General features: G+C 34.9%; 1 protein-coding gene across 1 annotated transcript; it reads right to left on the reverse strand.

Moving 5' to 3' along the window:
• Positions 1-10,765: 10,765 nt before the first annotated feature.
• On the reverse strand, positions 10,766-12,889 carry LOC108226106 (benzyl alcohol O-benzoyltransferase). The gene is made up of 2 exons (XM_017401057.2): positions 12,405-12,889; positions 10,766-11,830 (listed from the first exon to the last, which is right to left on the reverse strand). The coding sequence occupies exons 1-2, from the start codon at positions 12,846-12,848 to the stop codon at positions 10,913-10,915; spliced, it is 1,362 nt and encodes a 453-aa protein (XP_017256546.1). The 5' UTR covers positions 12,849-12,889; the 3' UTR covers positions 10,766-10,912.
• Between the last annotated feature and the right edge of the window lie 3,671 nt (positions 12,890-16,560).

Here is a 16,560-nt window from a genome sequence, read left to right on the forward strand (position 1 = left end):
CCTCAATGTCAATTTTTATTTATAATATTTTATTCGTAGTTGAGATGAGAAAAATATTTTATTCATGTTTAGAAACACAAATGAAATTATCATTCTATTTTATGAGTTGTCAAACACTCCAAGTTGACGCCTTTTGCCACATCATTTGGCAACTCCAATCCACGACTTAAATAGAATGCTAACAAGAGTATCATGTCATGTGACGTTGACATCCCTTATTATATATTATACATATTTCATACATTTACATACAAAGGAATCCTTGCGATTTTGAGAGTTTTGTCCGTATATAATCAGGCCACCCAAGACTAAGTTTTATGTATGTCCAACTTCATTGCAGTTTCTTAAAAGAAAAGAGGCTTAATATTCTGCTCGTAGCTTTCTGAACAAGATGGCTTATGATCCTGCTAGTGTAAATCATCTGATGAGTTTCAGAACAGATATCAGTGGCTGTAAAATCAAACAAAATAACCCTGATGTATCTAGCAGCCTGAGTATAAAAGAACAAAATCCCGTCATGGAGCAATATATGCAGGAAGCAAGATTTTCGCTCGAGGATGATTACATTGGGGAAGAAAATCTTACGTTAATCTCTGGTTTGGACTGGAAAGCTGCAGAACATAGGTACAGGGAGCCTGGATTCCACACAAAATGATAATATGAATCTATAGAAAATTAATTGGAGTGTGGAATCCACACAAAGACCACAATGACCAGTGATTAAGATATGACCAAAGAGAGTTATTTGTTCCATTCCTATATGTTACTGTATAGGAGGTGTCATTATGTTGGGCCATGTTTACACATTTTTACTTGTGCTATTTGAACTATTGAAACACTTCATAACTAAAAAAAAAGGATCTTCTGGTTTTCTATGAATGGACAGCAATGTTTTAACTCAGATCAATGACAAACTTCCCATACACATCCTAGATTCTGCCACATACCCTTCAAAAAAACAATAACTTTTGTAGAGACACCCAATTTAAAGAAATCTGGTGACTGAAGTTTGGCTTTTGTATCCGAATTCAGAGATACGGAGGACATGTATGGCTGTAAATGTATACATTTTCAGCAGAGAACTTTATACTCGAAATCTGGAAGGAAAATATGCAGAGCAAGTTCTAGCCAACACAATTAGAAATATATAAATCCAAACTCAAGTCTGAGATCACATATTCTACCATGCACAACAGAAGGCAAATTCATGCCTGATTCTATCAACTTTGGCTAAAATTTAAATCATCATCAGGAAACACAATGACAAATCATACAAGCGAGGGGCGACCTGAGAGCATTAAAGACTATATATGCAACAGAAGAAATATTAAACCACCCAAGTCCAAAACAGCCTACAAATTCCATATTTTGCCATAAGCTTTCCTTCATGTAAGGTAACAACAGATGATATTGTTAAAAAAACGGAACCACGAGATTTATATTTTTCTCCTCTCTGATTTTACTCAGAAAACGCCACATAAAGTTGCATTCATCCATTAAGCATAGTGGGTGGCTATATTACAAGTTACCTGACGTAGGCCAAGGTTAAAGCAGGGGATTAAATCCATCTTTGCAGAGAATTAATGAAGATCCTAAATCGTGGAAGATAAGTAAAAATTCCATCAAAAGAGAACTAATCTTAATAATTATCTAGAAGACTGAATTGTAGTAGATAAACATTACCATATGCATAAGCTCTAGCCTCTAAGATATTTCTAATTAGATAATTAAGACCAACCATACAGAAGTAACAGAACCATGAGTTAAAAGGAGTTAAAGGTACTATTAATAAAATAACAGAAATTACGTTTTAAAAAAAAGGTACACCTCCAATGGGACATCCCTTGTCTATAATTTTAGTCAACCTCGTATTATCGGCTATATTACTATCATATGTTCACACATGTAGGTAACGTTGGTGCGTAGAATAGATCACCAAAAGGCTTCATTTCATTCATCTTGGTTTAATATCAGTCATATAATTAGCCCTACACTACTTAGTCATATATAATAACGACGACCCAACAGGCAACTATGTGGATATAAAAAAAAACTTGCAGATTTCTAAGAGTCAAGAATGTCTTACATCACCAACTCACATCACCAGCCATTCTTAATCCCGTATCATGAGGCAATTCAACAAGATGTGTGCTTGAAATTTGGCAATAGGGTAGGACGACTTATCATCCACATCAGAAGATTTAAAAAATTTCAAATCCTGGTGCTAAATGCAAAGGATCCGACTTCAATTTGCAGTTCAGGTATCATGTCTGATAATCTGATTTGATAAATAATAGAGCTTACTGCAGTTTACAACCCATTAGTTTCCGTCAAAAACGTACAAGTACTCCGTACTCGTACTTTAAGAGTGTAGCTATAAGCATTCTTGACAATGGTATATATGTTACGTGCAACATGATGATGAGAACATCTCAATCAACAAGCATGAGAGTCAACATAACGAAGCTCAAGTGGATAAACATCACAATTAACCTTATCACAAAACTTCCCTCCCTCGAGTACCTTCTAAACCATCATCAATTGTATATCATAAGGATTTGGATGATGCTCCATCATTGAGCCCAACCTTTTAAAATCGACAGCTATAACATTTTGGCTATAACATTGGTACAACGGCAACTAATGGTATCAATAATGAGAGAACACAACTTACGAGCACATTTAACACCATGAAAGATTTGTTGGTGGAATATTCGCACTCTCGCAAAACTCTCTCTCAGAAAACACAAAATTGACTTCAATATTTGTTGCCTTACTTAAAGGACATTTCACCTCTTTCTAGTCATCTGAACGTATAAATCATCATAATTTCTTTTTCAACAAATTGAGTCTTCTCGACTCTTTTCAAAAGGTTGTGTCGTCTAAGAGAGTTACGCACTGCACATTTGCTAGATAAACGTTGATTGACCTTGAGTACGGTCCAAAGATGAAACTCAAATTCCAGTCCTCAAAACGCGCAACCTACTGCCGAATGACCTCCTTTTTAAATCATCCAGACCGAATATGCAATTTGGATGGTGAAAGAAGATACCTACTGCCAGCAACTTTACCTCATATATCATGATAGGAGCCTCAACAAAACATAAATTTAAGGACAACTTCAGATTGTGTGGAACTCTCCACTGTAATTTGCAATGGATCTACACCATGTTACTACGATGCACAAGCTCTGTAATACCATGTTACTACAATGCACAAGCTCCGTAACCACATAACCTACTCCACTGAGGAACTAAAGCTTGCAACATGATGATTCCCAAATCTCTGGTCTTGCTCTTAGCCACTTACCAAATACAAGCAATTCCTCTGAATTTTGCAGCAATGAAAATCATTTTCTTATCAGCTTTTTCCAACCAAAAGTTCACACAATTTTCTTATCAGCTTTGATTATCCAACCAAAAGTTGTCAACACTAGGTAACCATTATGCAATCTTTTTTATGGAACACTAGGATAGGGTTGGGGTAGGGTTAGGGTTGTGAGAACCACCTTGACATGTCTTAAATATGTGGAATAACATGTCTGTCCATGTGGACTAATAATGGTCTTTATTTGTCATGTTATGTAGCCATATTAGCTCTACAGCTAGTTTTGATATAAATTCTGTATAGAGTGGAAGTTCCATCTTGGAGCAAATGTGGAGTGATATGTGGTGGGACAGGACTTTTCTTGACCTAGTGATCAATATAATAACATTTCAGTTGACTACAATGGGAAGTCGAATTCAGTCAAATTTGTATACACCCAAGTATAGTGAGGCAGGAGGGTAGTCTGTTCTAAATTCTGAACTTACAGCAGAATAGAGCTAGAAGCAACTAATTGCCTTGGAAATCCAGTTGGAGAGCTGAAACACCAAAGAAGGTGCTTTCTCTTACAGAACAACTTCGCTACCGCTTAAAATAATTACTTAAGAAAGAGGGCTCCCATCTGTAACAAGGATTGTTGAGTGCCTTTAGGATCCACAACCAAAATTTCACTCTTAAGACTCTGCAAACAGCAATTTTCCTACCGTAATAAATCTACTCAGCCCTTGCTGATGTTAAAGTCTCTCCCTGAAATGGCGAATGGCAAAAATATGAGAATCTGAGATTAAAAAAATATCATCTTGAACGAATCGTCTTGCTCAGATTCGGTTCCTTTTATAAGGCAGGGCCATCCATCAGCTTTCTTCTTAGGAGCTTACGGCACATAACTCTTTCTTTAAAGGTTAGTGTTCAATAGGAAGCGATAATTTATCTTGTCATGAATTGGGGTTAATTCAACTATATCTATAGAGTACACAAATCAATAGATCATTAGCAAAGTGCACAAGTACCCATATAGATAGGGGTCTCTATCTAAGGTCTAGGAAAGGTCCCGAAGCATAACCCTGGATATTTTATGATAAAGGTGTTTCTAGGAATTCAAAACCTACAACCTAGCGCTGAAACTTGATTAACGCGTAAGGCACGCCCTTACTGCACTTAATGCATGTATATAGATACCAAGTGACCATCATGTTGGAATAAATTCAAACTGCAATCAGACTGGCACAAACTGCTAGGATTCAGGTGCAGGGGGATATGGCAGATATTATAAATAATATATAATAAAAGACCCACATTTCAATTAAAATAAATAGATCCTTAATAAATAAAATGCATAGTAATTAAAGTAATTCAATTATTAAACTAATTTATAGAAACAATAACTAATCTGTGAAAAAAATATACTAATACACAAGCGGCTAAAAATATATAATAAAACATATATCTCAGTCTGTGCCAGGGTATATCAGTGTTGTGTTATTAAAAGCGCCCATATGCGATATGCGATGTGCTTCAGAGATGTGATGCGCCTTCAATGATGCAAATCATATGTGCACATATTTATGTATATAGACAGACTCTGTGTATGGAAGAGTGATGGGTCTCTGGTCCTCTTCTTTACTTGGTTTGTTTTAAAACCCATGTAAAATTACATATTTTACCCCTCCCGCACCCAGCGAATCCCACAGCTGAAAAACTTGGATACACCACATGACGCACCCCATGCTCACTCCAGCGCACCCCCTTGCACACCACCACCCGCTTAGGATACGTGATTCTTCACCCAAGTGAAGAATCCCTGCTACACAGACGAGATATACCGAATGATAGACGAAGATTCAACAAGTATTCTTATATGATTTTTACATATAGATACACATCCTTTATATACCAATTTATATATACATTCAGTTCTTGTTTAGACGCATACAATTTGAGGATGATGATGAAGAAGACGACTATGTTGCTTGATTTTGTGAATATTGACGAGTGATGGCAAAGAGGATAAAGAACAACGGACTAACTTTGCATTCCTTTTTTACAATTGACTTTATATTGTTCTACCCTGAATCTATATGATAATAAATTTAGTTGCTCTATTAACTGAATGTCTTCTTTCTATAAATTTAAGAAGTTATACATTATATACCAATTACATATGTATATTTATTTGTCTTCGATGAATCCGCATGTTGCACACTTATGCTCCACAGAGCATTTGGGCTTCTTTGGGCATATCGTATTTAATAACACTGGGGTAAACACACACAACAGTCAACTTACACTAATACACACAGACACGCACGAACACATACTAACATACTTATATACATGTCTTAATCATTATAGATCGGCAGCGCAAACTAGTAACTGGTAACTGAAAGGAGATACAAAGTAATCAACATTTTATAGGATAAAAACAAATGTACAATAAACAAGCATCTGCAACCATAATTGCAAAACTACAAGTACCTACAAATATAAACATGAGAAATGTGAATATAAGATAAAATTGATCAGGTCTAACAGATTATCAGTATTATAGAAATGTGAGCAAATAAAAGCGACATAACATTGTCTTAAAGCCAGTAAATCCCACAAACATTTCAATAAATGTAAATGATTGACTAGCTGATACTTGATAGTGAAACAATCTGCATACCTATCTTTTTCCTAGCTCCTCTTGGCATGAACCACTTGAACCGCCAGAATCACATCACAGGATTGTAACATGGAGCATAGGATGTTACCTTCAATTTGTTGGGCATTTTACAGGTGTTGGAAGAGCTAGTATATATTCATGAATCTGCAAGCTATCATAAAGATTTCTCCTTTGACCATATGAAACTCCTTTTGAGCTCAACTTCATCCTCCTATACTTTGACATAAAGCGATCATGCTTTCTTCTGCTGTAGTGCATCAGAATTCTGTTCCTTGCATCCTGGGTGCTCTTGACCTCAGACTCCAACATCTGCTTAAGCTTATTTCGCCCCTTCCTCTGGTAACACTTCAATGCAGGTTGAATATTTTTATCACCTTGGGTGCTTCTGGCCACAGACTGCAACAAAAGCCTCTGCTTGTTACGCCTCTGGTAATACCTTAATACAGAGTCTGTTCCATTGTCCACACCAGGATTGCATTTTCTAACTACCCCTTCTTTACCCATGCCAATATCACCAATATCTCGACATCCCTTCCCACTTTCACAATCTTCTGAATTCGTTCTCCCCTCAGGTATCTCAGTCAACTGTTTATCTCCACGCATCCTCATCTTCCCGAAAAACCCCAACTTCCTACTCTTCCTACCACCCAAACAACTATAATTCACCGGCCCAAAACTCCTTGCAATCCTCGGTGAACTATTCATTGCGCGATGCAACTGCAAAGCCAACTCCCCATCCTCCAACCCATCCCGTTCCTTGACACAATCCAAAACACCACTGGCAAAATCCACTGCCTTTTTTGCCACATCCCTCTTCCTCATCGCATCCTCCTTAGCCTTGACCAAAACCTGAAACTTCCTCCCCGCCACACACTCCGCTTCCCTCACACTATCTTCCAACACCTCATAACTCCCCACTCCCTTCCCCTTCCTCTTAACCGAATTCGGGACCCAACAATCAACACAAACCTGAAACCTCATTTCCACCGGACAATAAGACCACGGAGGACACACCGAATACTTCACCACACAATCCTTATGAACCAACCGATCACAACTCCCACACTTAAAACACTCAGAACCCGAAACATCCATCAAACAATACGAACAAACCTGCCTCAATTCAACACACCTCACGCATTCCTTACACAAAAGCACAACACGCCAAGCGCTATCGAGAATCCTCAGCCTATCGCTTTGATTAGCAAAATTGACATGACGATTACACCTATGACAATCGTATAAGTTGGGCAAATCTCTAGTCTTTTTACGGAGATCATCGGAAGATGAATCAGAGGAAAGGGAGGATTGAGGGGAGGGAGTGGGATTAGGGTTAGGGTTAGCGATTGAATTGACGAGGAGGCGTTTGTGAGATTGTGATGGGGGTGGTAGTAGTGGCTTTGGGCTGGGTTTTAATTGGGATCTGCTGCCTTCATTTTCTTGCATTGTGGTGGAATTTAGGTGATTCAAATTAGGTTTAGGGTTTTGATGAACATCTCGTGGATGTGATTTGGGGAAACGACTTTGTTCGATCAACTTTGAGTTCCCTGTTTGCCAAAACTTTAACCACTTTTAGTGTGATGTTTCAATGACCAGCTACTCTCTATTTTATTTTTTGGACAGAAATTTTATTTACTCTCTTTTTACACTTTTAACTCCAAAATATTTATAATACTATCGTAGTGACATCACACCACCAAAGTGTCATTTTATAATTAGTTAGAATCTCTTTCATTCCTCTCTCAAAAAAAAAAAAATCTCTTTCATTCCTTATTTATAAATAATGGCTAAACATTTTTGTTTTGAGATTTTTTACTACAGGTATAATTGTGATAATTATGTTCATAGAGTTGTTATTAGATTTCTCAGTACAGGGATAAACTTTTTCTCTGATATAGACTCGATAATTTTTTACACGACACGAAAATTTAGTGTTTATAATTGTATTTTTAGTACACGGCAAGAAACATTCGCGAACATGAAATACACGAACGAGATGTAGTGTCAGTTTTGTATTAACCTCTCGGCTACACGTCACGACACAAGATACACTAAATAAATAAATAAATATTTTGTAATATAATTCAATATTCAATTTTTATAACATATATATTATATAGAATATACAATTTATGTATCTTTGGCTTGGCTTAAAATTTAAACAACATTTGTAAAGTTTTAAAATTTCATGTACTTCGTTACCAATTTTATGTTTATTTTGTGCACACTTCGTGCTTCGTTTATTCGTGTACTATGTTTTCGTGTACAAGAAAAGTACACAAGAAAATTCGTGTACTACAGTTCATATCGTGTCTGGTCACTTTTAATCATTTTGTATTCGTGTCTACAGATCGTGTACACGACTTGAATTCGTGTCGTATTCGTATATGTCCACCATATACATGAAACACGAAAGTACACAACACATTTATACACAACACAAACGATTTGTCAGGTCTACTCGGATATAACTAACACACACTAACTTTTGAACTATGGTTATAGTGGTCCTGTGCGAGCACATTGGTTGTATTAGATTAGGGTTGTTACTACAAAAGAATTATGTAAAATAATTGTACGTTGGTATGAGTCATAAACTTACCGAGGGCATACTTCTCCCTTCCTCCGCTGCCTCTCGAGAACCTTGGATCGTCAGAAATACGAAGGACAACATTGGAATCACATCCCTACTCTCGCTTTCTAACTTTTCAAGTCAGAACATAAAACACTAGTTGCTTCACGTCGTGATCTACAAAAATAAAAAGGTATTATTTTCAACAATAACATAGTTTATGAATCAAACTTTTCATTGTAATAGTCCGCACTTTTTAAGACTATTTAATCGAGAAAAACTAAACTACAACTCAATATAATAATCTAAATTCCTATCATAAATACATCAATTATAAATTATTATCCTAAAATTAAAAAAGTCGGTTAATAATCTATAATTCATGGGTCAATCTTCTCCAAAATCTAACATTCTCACGCTTTAATGCGCATCAACTCGCTCTTACATTAAATCTGAAATATGAAATAAAGGGTGAGCTAAATAGCTCACCAAGTAACAACAAATAATCTCGAAATCAATGAGCGGTTTTCGTAGTAATCTTAATTCACAATTCTACACTGCCATCACACTTTGGTCGTGCTGGCGTCTTATTCTTTTGTCACACTATATAAAGTTCAATAATCAAGCGCCACTAATAGGAATTTAAAGCTGCACACTTGTGTGTCTATTAAAAATATCTAAGACTAGTTCCAGAATTATAGAGAAAATTACGAACAGCTTCGAAAGATAGAAACTGAGTATTCAAAGATTTTCATATCTTATATCTTGTAAATTCGAAACAAAATTCTTATTATTATATCTTATATAAAAATTCGAAATTTATAAAATCAAAATATCTTTTTCAAAAATAAAAAATAAGTCAAAAAGTATTTACCTCACTTGACAATGCTCAAGAATTTACATCATCTAGATCATATATCTGATCTTTGATTAAGCAAGATCATCTTATCTCAAACTCCAAATGCCTCCATGATTATAATCTGCATAGACCAATAATCGATTATATTGATCCTTTAAACTTTGATTTTTGAAAAAACTTAAAAGACGAAAGTCGTAAAAAACGAATAGATCTTTCCGAAAAGGTATGACTCATCACCAACGGAATGATCAGAAATTAAAGAAAACGTCCACTGATTCAAAATACAAGAAAAAAACGAGATTTGAACATGTATTGTAATCTTGAAAACAGTTTGAAACAAAATTTGGGGAAAAACTTTTGAACGGAAGTTGTAGAAAATTGATAGAGCTTTTCAAAAAATCAATAATCATCGAAATCCGGAAAAAACTGAATTTACTACAAGACAACTGATTCGTATGAAAAATCCCTACGAATATTATTATAAAAACGAAAAAAGGGTTGTGGAGCTCTCAGAAAATATAAAAGAATGAGAGAACACAATTTATATATAGATTTTTTTTTTAAAAAAAAAGAAGATAATTCAATAAATAACAATCATACGTCATCTACAAGAATGATCGAGTCGAACAAACATAAAATAGAATAACATGCATTTCTTCATATACAAGATGAGACAAATAAGAACGAAAATAGAAAGTTTCGTGATATGGATATAAGAAAACTTTCCCTAAAAAGGGAGATTTATTAAGAAAACAATGATACAAACAAGAACAATCAAAGAACAAGCAATTAGACGGAAAGATTTTGGGGCTTTCCACCGTAAAATCTTTAGAAGCCCCATCGGGATGAAAAGAGGGAGGAGGCTAGAGAGAAGAGAGAAAAGAGGCTAGGGTTATTTATATATAGAATTTTAAAACCCTAATTCCAAGCCCAGTTATCTGAATACAAGTATGATCCATATTTGAGGCCCATTATCTTAACTCAGTTTTAAATCTTAATTATAATCCAATTTTAATATTTTTATTATTATTATTAATCTATTACTATAATTAATCTATAAATATTATTCTAAAATCCACGGATAGTACACTCACAAATAACTTTTCATAAAATTGTCTTATAAGATGAAGCAGCATAACATATCTTATTACTAAATGGGTTAGCTTGAATTTAACAATCAATAATCGTAACGTCAAATATAATTTTATAATTTTGATCAAGGCTCGACTTCTTCGTTGAAGTAGATATTGTTTAAAATTTAAATAGCTACAATATACTTGTTTTAACTTTTAAGATATAAGTAAATTATATTTTGAAAATTATTTCATATCGCACATTCCATCCCTGTTTGTGCAACTCATATCTAACATCCCGGAAGTACAATCACACCATTTAAAAGCCTGAATAATGAAAAACCGCTAAACACAAAATAAAACTTTCAATACTTGATCACAATGAGTCAATGATGACCTACACTTAAACTATAGATTACTTAAAGAGATGACTTGATATACGGTAAAGTTACTTCTGTAGCCAACTCCTCATTGTTCTGCAACATGCTATCAAGTTCCCTCGCAAATGTGTCCATCATAAAATTGGGAAGACAAATAGGCACCAGTATTCCATTTTCACCCTTTTTGTTCTTGAAAGGTACATAAAAACTTGCCATTACCGGAAGCAGACCGGTATAAACCGCTTTCCCCCAACCTAAATCCACATCTCCGAACCCGGTTCGCGTCACATTCGACACTAGAAATGTATTATGCAGCGTGAAATGAGGCCGGTTTTTCATGACCATCAGATCCGCCACTGATCTCATATACTCTTCAGTAACATCCGCCTTGGCCTTTTTGATCAGTTTCACCGCGTATTCAAGTGAGTGATTAGATGTTATATTTTTCGCTTTTGCGATGGCTACTGGAAACGCGAATGTGTTTCCGTAGTAGCCATTCGGCAGAGGCGGATCAAATGATCCGCGGGCATTTACAAGACATATTACGCGCACGTCCTCCTCGGGATCGACGTGGAGAGCAATTGTGCGGCATCGCCAGAGGCTAGCCGTGAGGACTTCGAAAGTGGAGCATTTGGTGAGATTGTACGGAAGGTATCGTCGTAGTGCGCGGATTTCAGCAGGACCGAAGAAGAAGTAACGATGTTCGAGTATTTCGAAGGGGATTATCGGCCCCTCGGTGCCGATCGGTTCATCGTATTCGTGGTGTGTGTAGGTGACTCGAAGGGAGTCTCTGGCATTGAGGAGCTCCCTTTGCCATACTGGTGGCACGGACGGGGCGTCGGCGCCTCTGGCTATCTCGCTTAATGCTGTCATGAATTGGACGATTCCTGCCACGTCGCACATGGTGTGGTTTAGGCGCAGAGCGAGTGTGAATCCTCCGCATTTGAAACGAGTCACCTGTTTACAGTTACACAAATGGTTGATGTTGTCGAAAATATTCCATGCACTTTTTAAGACATTTCTAACAGTACTGCTGTTTTTATATTTGACAATTGTCCTAAATTTTGATTTAGGATGCGCACATGTTAGACTTGCTCTTAAGTGGGTGTTGGCCCTCGCTATCATAATTTCTAAAAAAATAGCCCCAAATATCAGTGTTAGAGAAGATGGTCGTGACATGTCATTTTACAATCCAAAACGCTACATCGTCTAATGTTTATTCTCTTTTTCTTCTTAATGCTACACGATTTAGCATTTTGAAACTCTAAACCCTATTTTATATAGCGTTTTGTTCTTAAAACGCCAAATCGTGTAGCGTTTTCTAAGGTTTTTCAGACCTAAACACAACATGATATAACGTTTTCGTCCAAAATACAAAACGCTAGATTATCCGGTATTACGAAATGATATTTGTGGCCATTTATTCCAACTCTGTAATTTTGAGCATTACTTGCAGGTTTTGTGTCATCTGGACCTTTTCCCCTCTTAAGTAGAAGTAAATTTGTACTTATAAGTTAAATAATGCGCTTACCTGCATAAGTATAATAGGACAATCAAGAATCCCACTAGAGCCCGGAACATCAAAAAGCAGTTGTTGATAACAAGGAAACGGGGGCATAACCGGATCACCAAAGTGCTCAAGTGCAACATCCGCATCAGCCTCAACAAACAAAACTCCCTCGCCACTGCATTCCACCATAAGCTTCCCGCCAGCTCCTTCTCGGAGCCTGCCAGCAAAAGGATAATAAAACACAAGCGTTTTCGCTAATGCCACCCTTATAACACTCACAGGATCAACATCCTTTCCCATCACCCCCTCATTTTTACTATAAAACTGTATCATGGGGAGCTGGAACCGAAGACTCTGTTGATCATCAATATCTGACAGAAGTTTGTACCCACAAGGAGTCGGTTTTGCCGGAGTTATTAACTCCGGTGATCGCCTCATCACCTTGTAACATGAAGAGGTTGACATGCCTAATAGAATCCAAGAAAATGTGAGAGAGTAGTTGAGAGAATAGTGGAGGCAGTAGGGTTCGTAAGTGTCTTTACTCTGCATGCATGTCCAAGTTATTTATAGCATAATTTAGTGATTAAGGATAATGTGTGCCTCCAATGATATTAACGATCACTTGCATATAATATGATCTTTCTAAGAATCTTTGTGTGTTATACTATAGTGTGCAGACGAAATAGATTTCATCGTCCTTGTATGTTAGTGTGATTTTTATTTCATTGTCGAGAATAATCATGAGGAATAAAACATGGGGAATAAACATGAGGTTTGGAGTTTAAAACAGATAGCTTATCTAGTCATCTATCTGTCCCTTGTACATAGGGGAGAGCGGATGGCAAATCGGTGCGGTTTTATAGTAAAACCGAAATCGCAACCGCATATCCTCGGTTTTTAAAAGTCAAAATCGAAACCGCCGGATCGGTTACGGTTCGGTTTCGGTTTAAAATATCTCGGATCGGTTACAATTAATTCGGTTTCGGTTATTAAAACCGCACCGACGCCCGCGCATACAATGAGGACTGAGGAGATGATTTTCTTCCTATGCTCATTGGTGACACTGCGCATATTTTATCCAGTGCACATCCTCTGTTTCAAGAACTGATTCCTCTTGATAGTTTCGATTAATTGAAGTACCTGAAGTTAGGGTTGAAGTGACTCTATTTTCATAGTTGCAACATAAGTACACTCATAGCACACTTTTGCATAAGAATGTTAAACCACACATATAATTGCAGCAGTTGCAGCAGGCGAGGTAATTGGCCAGCAGACTTAAAATTTTTAATATCTGAAATACATTTACTTTCTTATTTTTAAAATTCAAAATTTTATATATATTATAAATAATATATATATAAATAATATTTATTTTAAAAATCGGATCGGTTCGGTTTTTATCGGATCGGTTCCTAGTTATAACCGGAACCGAACAATCGGTTTCGGTTTCGGTTTTTAAGTTTTCGGGTTCGGTTCCGGTTCGGTTTTATGCGGTTCGGTTTTTGACGGTTTTAAGCGGTTTCGGTTTCGGTTTGGGATTTATTCGGTTTTTTGCTCACCCCTACTTGTACATACCAATAAGATACTATGAAAAATTATATAAATATTTCCGTTTTCAAATTTATTTTCAAAAATACGATTAAATTGCATACGAAGTTGTAATATTGATTGAAAATATTTGGTTTTCATATGGTAAAAATTGAAGTTAATTGTAATTAAAACGTACTTCCTTAAAAGAAAAAATTGACAGCTTATATATTCCTCGAGGGAAAATGCCCGCACTCCAAAAAAAAGTGTTAAGAGTACTTTCTATGACGTTGGCTGTGGACTTATAAGAGATTACTAAAAATATGTTTAAATTATTATAGGATATTGTGCTTTGGTAGTATTGTCTATATTAGTTTCCTATAATTTAAAAATAATATGTTATTAATATTTTAGATTGTTATAAATAGAATATACTACTTCAATATGATAATAAATGATATATAATCTTATACAGATTTTTTTTAAAGGCATGTAAAGTTTGGTTATAATTATGGACGTGGAGACAGTATGATTAAACTGTGAAATTGTCGAAAGATTATTTTTGGTATGTCATCTTACTTTTTAACTAAGAGTTTTTTTATGATTAGTCCTCAAAAGTTGGTAATATTTGATTGGTTCAATTTAAATTAATAATAATTATTAATGAGACCTGGAAAATTTCAGATACATAACATTACTCCTCTTTCTAAAAAATATCCAAAATATTTATGCTTTTCTGTCCGTAACAAAAGAAACGAATAGAGGAAAACAAGAGGTGGGATCTTCTATGTGACCGATATAAGCCGTTTGCAAATAGGGAAATCTGGTCTTATTAGTTTCTTGAACTCATCATCTGGGGAATAATATTTTTTAAAATTAGTCAATCACATTCACACTCCTTCAGTTTATTAGGTGTCCGTATTTCAATGTGTTATGCTGTGCTGGTAAGAGCATTCACATTCGGTGCAGGGTCCCTATCATTATATTCTTACTGATTTTAGTAATTGATTAAAAATTATGTTAATGAATTTAAAGATCTTCAACATCTCATTTTCTACTACCTCATTTTTATATTCTTTTTTATATTACTTCTTTTTCTCATTTATTATCTAATCAATTATACTTAAAAATAAAATTGAAAAATGAAAGTAAAGGAATGGAACGTACACTATAATGGTTTTAGGTTTTGTCCCTTACATTAAATTCTATTTTAAGATTTCGAATGGAGCTTCAATTTTATTTAAATTATAAGGATAGAGAAAGTATGGGAGAGCCGAGATGAATGATCCAAGAGATGCTTTCCGCATGTGTTATTCGGATAAGCACTGTACTATCCTAGATTCTTTATCTGCCTGGTGCTTATCTCAGTTAACTATTTAAGATTATTTATTAATTGAAATTTGAAATAAACATTTTTTTTCATAAATAAAATAAGATAAAGACAAACATGATATTTTTTCAGAAATAAAATAAGATACCACAAACATGACATCTCATCTGTATAAGAGCTGATCTTGTAATTTTATATCATTGAGTTCAATTTTTATTGTAATTTGACTAATTTCCTATACTGAATTAATTGTTGTATTATTCATTTGCAATTCGAAATGATTAGCCAAGTGAGAGTTAATTGAACTTAACCCGTGAATACACACCATCTAGAAATTAATTAGATAATCGAAGTTAAGGAATAATATTATTTTTAAAATTATTTTATCATATATTGTAGATTTCTTAAAGCCACCTAGGCTGATTAGTCTGATTTATAATTGATTTTTCAACAAACCGATTTCTGAACTGATTAACCGTTAATCGATACGAAGGAACATGTTGAAATAGCTATTAATAGATGATTAATTTCAATTAAACGTCGAATATAGCAGTACTGTATCTGATTATAAAACTAAATTAGCATCATGTAAACGGAAAAAATCAACAGAGGTTTACATGAGCTTCATCCATCTAATACAAAAAGGTGAACATATTTCCACCATAACTTCATAGGTTCCGAAAATATAACTCTTCTAAGTTCTAAGGCTGTTTCTCACAATCTCCTCTGATTTTGACTGAGTCGCTGTTTGGGAAGCGGGTGCTTTGAAGCCGATTTTTATTTTTCTTTAATTGTTTGTGTGAAAAGTCAGAAGGGTGAGATGTTACTCCCTCTGATCCTTTATATAAGACACCTTGACTTTTTGCACATTATTTTAGGAGCTTTGACCTCATATTTAAAATTAATATTTTTAATATTTTTTTATGAATAATAATATTTATGTTATATTTTTATTCAGAAAAAAAAATTAAAAATATTAATTTTAAATATGCGGTCAAAACTCATAAAATAATGTGCAAAAAATCAAAATGCCTTATATAAAGGACCAGAGGGAGTAATTTTTGTTTTAAGATTTTTATTTTTTTCTCAAACGGTTTAATTATTTTTTAGTTTTAATTACTTCTCATTTTTAGTCAACTTTTTTACTTCAAGAAAAAAGCATTTTTTTTTTTAACTTTACTCAAACGGCCTCTAGAATGCCTTCTAAATATTTTTAAGAATATGCTGTGCATTTGAACCTATAGGGATCCAGTATCCTGCATTTCTGGCTTCTTAGTAATACAACTTTCATTTAAAAAGAGTCATATTCAAAAAGGGTCA

This window comes from Daucus carota, chromosome 6 (genome assembly GCF_001625215.2).
Source record: "Daucus carota subsp. sativus chromosome 6, DH1 v3.0, whole genome shotgun sequence".
Classification (NCBI taxonomy): Eukaryota; Viridiplantae; Streptophyta; class Magnoliopsida; order Apiales; family Apiaceae; genus Daucus; species Daucus carota.